This window comes from Scyliorhinus canicula, chromosome 18, assembly GCF_902713615.1.
Source record: "Scyliorhinus canicula chromosome 18, sScyCan1.1, whole genome shotgun sequence".
NCBI lineage: Eukaryota > Metazoa > Chordata > Chondrichthyes > Carcharhiniformes > Scyliorhinidae > Scyliorhinus > Scyliorhinus canicula.
Window position 1 is genome coordinate 70,923,431 of NC_052163.1, and position 10,118 is coordinate 70,933,548.

Sequence of the window (10,118 nt, forward strand, 5' to 3'; positions counted from 1 at the left end):
CCTGACTGTGATGTGGAGGAGGGAATATTGCTGTCTGACTGTGATGTGGAGAAGAGGATATTGCTGCCTGACTGTGATGTGGAGGAGAGGTTACTGCTGCCTGACTGTGATGTGGAGAAGGTGATATTGCTGTCTGACAGTGATGTGGAGGAGGGGATACTGCTGTCTGACAGTGATGTGGAGAAGGGGATATTGCTGCCTGACTGTGATGTGGAGAAGGGGATATTGCTGTCTGACTGTGATGTGGAGGATGGGATATTGCTGCCTGACTGTGATGTGGAGGAGAGGTTACTGCTGCCTGACTGTGATGTGGAGGAGGGGATATTGCTGTCTGACTGTGATGTGGAGGAGGGGATATTGCTGCCTGACTGTGATGTGGAGAAGGGGATACTACTGCCTGTCTTTGGTGTAGTGGAGAGGTTACTGCTGTCTGACTGTGATGTGGAGGAGGGAATATTGCTGTCTGACTAATCTGGAGGAGATATACATTAGGGTGTTGGATTTTGATGCTGGTTGGTGTGGACCGTGTCTAAACAGCTTAAACAACTTATGCTCTCTATCTTTCAGCATTTATGAAAAACTAATCCAGTTCTGTGGCATTGATGAACTAGGTACAAACTATCCAAAGGTACATGTTCAACTCTTCAGTATCGGTGTAGCTGACACATTGCACTGTTCCAATCCCGTTTGATGTTATAAGTAAATGAGAAGATCCCAGAATGGACCCCTGGCTCAAAAGATCGCAACTTGTAATTTTTCAGTTGTGAAACATGGAGGAACAGAGTCACAGGCCACTAATTAGTTTTAACAACAAGAAAAAACATTTATTAAACAAAGTTGGAGTATAATGTAATACTCCTTTACTAACCCCTTAGCGTAAAAAATACACACAGATTTAAAGATTAATATGGGCAGCACAGTGGTTAGCACAGTTGCCTCACAGCTCCAGGGTCCCAGGTTCGATTTCCCGGCTTGGGTCATTGTCTGTGCGGAGTCTGCACGTTCTTCCCATGGGTTTCCACCGGGTGCTCCGGTTTCCTCCCACAGTCCAAACATGTGCAGGTTAAGTGGATTGGCTATGCTAAATTGCCCTTAGTGTCCAAAAAAGGTTAGCTGGGGCTACGGGGATTGGCTGGAGGTGTGAGGTTAGGGTGGCTTTCCAAGGACAGGTGCAGACTCGATTGGCCGAATGGCCTCCTGCACTGTAAATTCTATGATTCTATGGATTACAAAGTACATCTTAAGCTGCAATGGTTGTATTGACACAAAAAGTCCCTTTTCAGCATGCAAGATGGCTGTGATCAAATACACGCACTTCTTTCTGAACGCAAGTTAGTGCCTGCCTTTCTCCTCTGAATCGCCCCCAGTGATGATCACACAAGAGATCCACTCTCCACTCCAAAAACCATGCTTTAAAATCTTCTCTCATAATAACGCGGTTTGCATTCCAAAATCAAGACCAGGTTTTCCAAATTGCACTTTTATCAGAACTTCCACTCCACTTTTAATACAGCATCTAGTTCAGGATTTTACACCAACTCTTGCAGATTTCTTTGGCTTGACTGATGTGCAAACTGCTCACAATGGCTTCCCTGGCGGGAAGGATTAGGGAAAACCCCAAGGCGTTCTATGTGAGAAATAAGAGGATGATCAGAGTGAGAGTAGGGCTGATCACGGATAGTGAAGGGAACTTGTGCCTAGAATCTGAGCAGATGGGGGAGGCACTAAGTGAATACTTTGCTTCAGTATTCACTAGAGAGCGGGACCTTTGTTGCTCATGAGAACAGTGTGAACCAGGTTCATAGACTCAACAGGTTGATATTATGAAGGAGGATGTGCTGGAAATTTTGAAAAGCATCAGGATAGATAAGTCCCCTGGGCCTGACTAGATATACCCAAGGTTACTACGGGAAGCGAGGGAGGAGATTGCTGCGCCATTGGTGATGACCTTTGCGTCCTCACTCTCTACTGGAGTAATACAGGATGATTGAAGGGAGGTGAATATTGTTCCCCTGTTCAAGAAAGGGAATAAGGAAATCCCTGGGGATTACAGACCCATCAGTCCTACGTCTGTGGTGAGCAAAATATTGGAAAGGATTCTGAGAGATAGGATTTATGGTTATTTAGAAAACATAGTTTGATTAAAGATGGCTTTGTGAGGGGTAGGTCATGCCTCACAAGCCTCGTTGAATTCTTTGAGGATGTGACGAGACACATTGATAAAGGTCGGGCAGTGGATGTGGTGTATATGGCTTTCAGTAAGGCATTTGATAAGGTTCCCCATGGTAGGCTCATTCAGAAAGTTAGGGGGCATGGGATACAGGGAAATTTGGCTGTCTAAGTACAGAATTGGCTGGGCGAAAGAAGACAGCGAGTGGTAGTGGATGGAAAGTATTCTGCCTGGAGGTCGGTGACCAGTGGTGTCCAGCAAGGATCTGTTCTGGGACCTCTCCTCTTTGTGGTTTTTATAAATGACTTGGATGAGGAAGTGGAAGGGTGGGTTAGTGTTTGCTGATGGCACGAAGGTTGGGGGAGTTGTAGATAGTGTTTAGGGTTGTTGCAGGTTACAACAGGACATTGACAGGATGCAGAGCTGGGCTGAGAAGTGGCAGATGGAGTTCAACCTAAATATATGTGAAGTGATTCATTTCGGAAGGTCGAATTTGAATGCTGAATAACAGAGTTAAAGGCAGGATTCTTGGAAGTGCGGAGGAACAGAGGGATCTTGGGGTCCACGTACATAGATCCCTCAGAGTTGCCACCCAGGTTGACAGGCTTGTTAAGAGGGCGTATGGTGTGTTGGCTTTCATTAACAGGGGGAATTGAGTTTAAGAGCCGCGAGGTTTTGCTGCAGCTTTATAAAACTCTAGTTCGAGCACACGTGGAATATTGTGCCCAGTTGTGGTTGCCTCATTATCGGAAAGATGTGGATGCTTTGGTGAGGGTACAGAGGAGATTTACCAGGATGCTGCCTGTACTGGAGGGCATGTCTTGTGCAGAAAGGTTGAGGGAGCTAGGGCTTTTCTCACTGGAGCGAAGAAGGCAGAGAGGTGACTTGATAGAGGTGTATAAGGTGATGGGAGGCATGGATAGAGTGGATAGCCATAGACTTTTCCCCAGGCTGTCACGAGGGGACATAATTTTAAGGTGATTGGAGGAAGGTATAGGGGAGATGTCAGAGGTAGGTTCTTTACACAGAGAGTGGTGGGTGTGTGGACTGCACTGCCAGCACAGGTGGTGGAGTCAGTTATTAAGGACATTTAATCGACTCTTAGACACGCACGTGGACAGCAGGAAATTGAAGGGATGTAGGTTAGGTCGATCTTAGATTAGGATAAATGGTCGGCACAATATCGTGGGCTGAAGGGCCTGTACTGTGCTGTATTGTTCTATGTTCGAACTCTGGATTCTCAGACTATTAAAATGACATCAAACATTTCATCTACCTTTCACATCTGCCGTCCTATTTTAAATCTAGCTCCTGCAATTGTCTCTTTAACTCAGAAACTTTGTTTATTCTTTCTTGAATTGTTCTGAACAATTCCTTGGGCTCAATTCTCTCAGGTGTCTTAAACGTTCATAGATCATAGAATCACGACAGCGCAGTAGGAGGCCATTCAGCCCATAGCGTCTGCACCAACCCTCTGAAAGAGCCTCCACACTCAATCCCCATAACGCAGCAACCCCACCTAACCTTTTGGACACTATAAAGGACAATTTAGCATGACCAATCCACCAAACCTGCGCTTCTTTGGACTAAGGGAGAAAACTGGAGCACCCGGAGGAAACCCACGTATACGCAGGGAGAAAATGCAAAATCCACACAGACACACCGAAGGCTGGAACTTGAACCCAGGTCCCTGGTGCTGTGAGGCAGCAGCGCTAACCACTGTGCCACCGTGGGACGGCATGGTGGCAGAGTGGTTACCACTACTGCCTCACAAGCCCAGGGTCCCAGGTTCAATTCCGGCCTCGGTGGACTGTTTGCACTTTCTCCCTGTGTCTGCGTGAGTTTTCTCCCAGGGTGCTCCGGTTTCTTCCCACTGTCCAAATTTTCCAGATTAGGTGGATTGGCCATGCTAAATTGCCCGTTAGTGTCCAAAAAGTTATTTAAGCGTGGGCTTAAGTAGGGTGTTCTTTCCATGGGTCGGTGCAGACTCGATGGGCCGAATGGCCTCCAATAACGTTGAGTCTATGACCCGTTCTTTTTGTCCCAATTCCCTGGTTGTCTGAACTGTAACTTGTACTTTAGGAAGCCTGCCTCTTTGCAGCTCCTGTCCTGTCCAGTCTTTCTTCTGGTAGGATTAAGTGTTCATCACTCCCCAAAGTCCTCTTCTAACTGCCCTGGCTTCCAGTTAAAACTTAGAACAAAGGAAAGCCCTTCCCTCTAGAAAGTGGCCTCCTGTTGCTGAGCAACAACTTCTATTTATTCTTCATGCCATAGCCCCCTATAAACAAAATAGAGACACAATTGAAACTGAGCCAATCCCCACACATACAAACACCTTTGTCCAGCATATTAATAAAGTTATTACCCTTCCAGGCACAGAAACATTAAAGTAACCCCACTTAAAACTATACCTTATTTCTAATCCAAAGATAAATCCCTTAAAACCACCTTTATTGTCCGGGCAGCACTCTCTGCCTCACATTATTTTATCGAGAAACTCAGGTGATGGCTACAGCCCTTAGAGCATTAAATATACAAGTCTTAGAATAAGAACGAATATAAGGTGAATCTGGAAATGATGACAGCGACCTGGCTTTTAAACGCTACTCGGATCTATAATCACCACAGCTTTCAGATTAGTAGAGAAAGGAGCAGAGTGACTTGGGGAATTGAGATGTTTCACAGATCACAAGTGTCGAGATGGATGAACTAGAGTTGGAGATAGTGCCGTGCTTTCATGATTTTTAACCTCATGAGTTTGAGATAGTGGCTCAAATTCAGATATTGCAGTTTATCAACTTGTAGAAACCTGTCCAAGTTGGACAAACGATGGATCAAACCTTAAATCTCACTCACCTCCCCCTGCTCCCTACTATGTTCATTGCTTCACCCGAAACATTGTAATAAACTTGATGGAGTCAGGAGAGGCAACTCGACAAAAATGGAGAAAGATCCTAGTGAAGAAGGTGTCACTCTTTCACTTAAGTAAGGTTCAGGGTTGTCACTGCATTCATTTTCTTAAAATCCACTTTAGAAAACTGTCATGTCTTTTTTTTGATTGGGTATTCACCAAGGTGAGTGATTTTCTGGTTTGCTATCTGTGTTCAGAACAATAGATACGGGTAACACTCCTACGTTGCACCATAATGTGTCCAGCCTATTATTCCAGCTTGTTTGACATATGACTTTCTCAACAGGACATGTTTGACCCCCACGGATGGTCAGAGGAGTCATATTATGAGGCTTTAGGTAATGTTTTGCTCCTACTTGTGGCTGCTTGTGTCTGTCTCGATCACTTTCAGAAAATTGGCAATGCCCGACTCTGGCCTATTCTCATACCCCATTCCCTTCTTCTCTTTCAGCCAAGGCCCAGAAAATAGAAATGGACAAAATCGAGAAAGCCAAGAAGGAGCGGACAAAGGTGAGTGAAGCCCAGCCTGACCAGTACCATTGAAGCCCCCGGCATAGGAAATGGAGCCAGCTTCAAACTAACATTTCATTTCCTCTGTCACAACAACATGCCTTAATCCCAATCTGAGCACACCCAGTTCCCCATGTACTTGTACATTAAAGCACTATCCAGTGAGCTTTGACAAAGAGTCATCCAGACTTGAAATGTTGCCCCTCTTCTCTCTCCCCAGATGCTGTCACACCTGCTGAGATTGTCCAGTATTTTCTGCTTTTGTTTCAGATTCCAGCATCTGCAGTCATTTGCTTTTATCCAGTTAGCAACCCTCCACTATATCATCTGTCATTTATTATGTCATGGTTGGATGCATTCGTGTCCAATCCTATCCTCACCTAATATCCAATCACATGCACTTCCCAAGAACAATCATGGGTCATCAGGAACTGCATTTCCAACCCGCACGACAAACCAACGTTAAAAGTTCAAGCCATTTGATTAATAATGTAAAGCTCTCCCTCGCAGATAGTGTAATGTTCTCAAGATAGCTGAGGATTGGGAATTGACATAGAACCATAGAATCCCAACAGTGCAGAAGGAGACCATTCAGTCCATCGAGTCTGTACGACCCTCTGAAAGAGCACCCTACCTAGGCCCTTATCCTCTGTAACCACTGAACCTGCACATCCTTGTACATTTACGGGCAGTTTTAGCATGGCCAATCCACCTAACCTGCACATCTTTGAACATCTTCAATTGTTTTGGGATTCTTTGTTTCAAAGCCTCCTTCCTAATGACTCAAAGTGTTTTTACTCACTCCTCTCTCTGGGTGAAAACCAAAGTTTGTCTCTGATAATTTTCCTTGTTTTCGGAAGGTAGCTGAATAACACAACACTAGACCTTGCCTTGAACTTCGACCGCTGAGCAGAATTATTAAACATTTAAAGAGCAAGCGAGTAGAAGCTGTAACACGACCTATATTTTTGCAGTGGTTGTTGCTAGCTTCTCATGGTAGAGCAGATACGTTTCCAATGGCTGTGCTAAACTATGATTTAACTTACAGAATGGTTCCTTAGTTAATGGGAAAGAAAAGAAAAGGATACTTGTCTTGAAGCTTCAAAGAGAGTTCCCTAACTTTAAAAAAAAGATAGTCTTTTCAAACCTCCCTTAAAATCTTGCATTTTGGATCCCTGTAGTTGTGAGTTATAACTCCCTATACCACTATAGTGTCTATCCTTGGCTTAAGATCTAGATAAGCCTTTGGTGCACAGCCAAGAAACTGTGTTTGGAAATTGTTTTTAAGTCGCTATTCATGAAGAGGAATCAAGCAACATGCTAGATCTAATTTAAAGCTTAAAATGGTGGCTGGCCAGGGGAACAAGCTAAGGTACCTGCAGCTCAGAAACTTCCTCCGAAAGGAGACAAGGACTTACCCACAACCGCCACGTCAGACATTACTGGAAGAGTTACTGAACGCAAGCATATTAGAGAGAGGAAACTGTCGTGACATGTACGACCGACTGGTAGAAGGGGCCGACACCGTACTGGATGCAACAAAAACGAAATGGGAGAAGGACCTGGGGATCGAAATAGGGTGGGTACTCTGGAGCGAAGCACTGCATAGGGTCAATTCCACCTCCACCTGCGCAAGGCTCAGCCTGACGCAACTAAAAGTGGTACATAGAGCCCACTTAACAAGAACCCGTATGAGTAGGTTCTTCCCGGAGGTGGAGGACAGCTGTGAATGGTGCCAAGGAGGCCCGGCCAACCATGCCCACATGTTCTGGTCCTGCCCCAGACTTGTGGAGTACTGGACTGCCCTCTTCGAGGCAATGTCCAAAGTGGTGAGGGTGGAGCCATGCCCGAAAGTGACTGTCTTCGGGGTTTCGGACCAGCCAGATCTATTCCTGGGGAGGAGGGCAGACGCCTTTGCCTTTGCCTCCCTGATCGCCCGACTTAGAATCCTGTTCGGCTGGCGGTCAGCAGCACCACCCAAAGCTGCAGACTGGCTGTCCGACCTCTCAGAATCCCTCCAAATGGAGGAAGTTAAATTCACCATCCGAGGGTCAGATGACGGCTTCCACAGAACATGGGAGCCATTCACCCGATTGTTCCGGGACTTGTTTGTGGCCAACAAACAAGGAGAAGAATAGCCAGGAACCAGGGGAAAGCAGCCAAAGCATGAGAGGGGGAGATAGAACGGGAGAGGGGGGGGGGGGGGTTGTGGACAACTCATTCTAGAGGAAGGAAAGGCGAACCACGGGGGGGGGGAAAGATGGGGAACAATTGAGGAGAGCCGGGGGGGCGGGGGGGAACATTAACCAACCTGACATCCACAGGAACAGAGAAAAAGGAGAATACAGACGGAGGACAGGAGGGCCGGCTGAAACGGCAGGGTGCACGAGAAGACAACAGCGGCGAAATCCGACCGGGAGAAGCGAGGGGCAACACCGGCACCAGACGCACTCGAGGATTACCCTCCGGAAGTGCCTCGCCAGCACAAACGGATGCCTACTTACGTGTATATATAGATATATTATATCCTGCGTACATAACGGCAAAATATACTCTGCAAAAATTCAATAAAAGCATTTTTTTTAAAAAAGCTTAAAATAGTGAAAACCGGTAAATAGTATAACTGATGAAACCATTTATATATTTAGAATTGAATGTCTTTTCTAATTCTATGAGCAGGTAAAATAATAAATGATCCCAATTCTATAGACTAAATTATGCATTTCATAGAATCGCTACAGTACAGAAAGAGGCCATTCGGCCCATCAAGTCTGCACTGACCCACCTCTCCCCATAACTTCACACAACCTTTGGACACTTGGGGGCAATTTAGCATGGCCAACACACCAACCTGCACACCTTTGGACTTTGTGATAAATTTTAAAATGAACACAGTACCTCTACTTCAAAAGCAAAACACTCGACATCTGAAATTCACGCAGAAAATGCTGGAAATACTCAGCCGGTCAGGCTTGCAATCCCAACACCTGAAAGGAAGCAAAAAAGGTTTTTTGCGAAAATGCCAGATTTAGAGAGGCAAAGTGAGGTAGTTCCACAGCGCAGAGTTGAAGCAATTGAAGGGAGGGGATCTTGTATAAAAGTCAAGGGTCTAAGAATGCACTTAAGAAACCCTTCCCCTCTCTGCCCTTACACCATTGCTATCCTCCATTTTATCTACCCTATGGTTCTTGTATGTCCATAATTTTGCTGCAAACTTATTCTTCTCTTATCTTTCTCACAGTTGGTGCCATATAGAATACATCCAGTAGGGTAATGGCACCTCTATTGTTGTTTGATTTACTTCTCATTTTTTATTAGATTGAATTTGTGACCAGAACAAAAACGGGAACTAACACCAGCTCTGGCACAGCCACCACAACCACAGCGAGCGCGACCGTGGCAGGTAACTCACCGGGTAGATGCACATTACACATTGGGCAGGAGCTCACCATTTGTGCTGCAAGCTGGGCTGCCGACGCAGTCAGCACTTCTGCTGCTCCAGTGGAATGCAGGCAAATCTCATTAACCTGCTGTCTCACCTTTCTCTCCACAGATTCTCAGAAAAGGAAGAGTAAATGGGATTCCGCGGTACCAGTGACAACAATAGCTCAGCCAACAATCATCACCACCACCGCTACGCTACCAGGGGTCGTCACGGTAACCACCAGTGCAACTGGGGCAAAAACCACGGTCATTTCTGCTGTGGGGACCATTGTGAAGAAAGCCAAGCAATGAGCTCAGGTTGAGAGTACTGTCTCGGTGACCATTGAGGTTAAGCCCTTGTGGGACAGGGCTCACGTTCCAGAACTTTATTTTTCCTACTTCGAGCTACCAATCCTCACTTCTGTACAGCTGGATCACATGCGGGTTGGAAGTGTTCTTCACTGCCCAATTTGGAGTACTTCATGCCCCACAAACAGTCAATCTAAAAAACATTATGTGTCCTTGATGAGTGGTGGCTGGAATTTCAATGCAGGGTCTAAACTGTAAATGGAATGGCCTGAAATATACCTTCTAAATTGGACAAGTTGGAGGGGATTTGGGGTGGAATGGGTTTGGTGGGCAAAATGCGGGATGGGGAAGGTGAGGCAACAGAGCAGCTGGTGATCACAGGTCTGGGAATCAAGGCCACATGTCTGCAGAAGGGCTTTCTGTCTGTCTGTCCCGCATTATCATCTGTTGCACCTGTGTTGTAAACTCATGCTGATGTATGATTATAGCGAAGCATTGTAAACTGCTGGCAGTGTGGAAACACAAATAAAACCTTTTTACTTTCATGTATATTTGAAACTGGACCCTGCTTTTTGTACAGACCCTGTAACCTGATCACTGTCAGAGTGGAGGTTTTTGCCAGTTTGCTATATTCCTGCTTCCAAATGCTAACTCTTGCTGGAATGTCATTGAGAGTCCTTCTTTGCTGCATCCGAGAATGAGTCCAGACAGTCAGCCAATTGATTGATTCTGGGAGCCATCACAACTGAATCCTCTCCTGGTGTCGACATTACACACAATTTCCAGCTGTGATAA

The 10,118-nt window shown here is 45.7% G+C and overlaps 1 protein-coding gene across 1 annotated transcript in view; it reads left to right on the forward strand.

Moving 5' to 3' along the window:
- LOC119953435 (SAP30 binding protein) overlaps positions 1-9,872 on the forward strand; it is a 170,530-nt gene extending 160,658 nt beyond the window's left edge. The window contains exons 7-11 of the mRNA XM_038777722.1: positions 568-628; positions 5,368-5,419; positions 5,533-5,591; positions 8,910-8,994; positions 9,145-9,872. Coding sequence (XP_038633650.1) covers positions 568-628; positions 5,368-5,419; positions 5,533-5,591; positions 8,910-8,994; positions 9,145-9,326 — 439 coding nt within the window. The 3' untranslated portion in view covers positions 9,327-9,872. The remainder of the gene's footprint in view (positions 1-567; positions 629-5,367; positions 5,420-5,532; positions 5,592-8,909; positions 8,995-9,144) is intronic.
- The last annotated feature ends 246 nt before the right edge of the window (positions 9,873-10,118 follow it).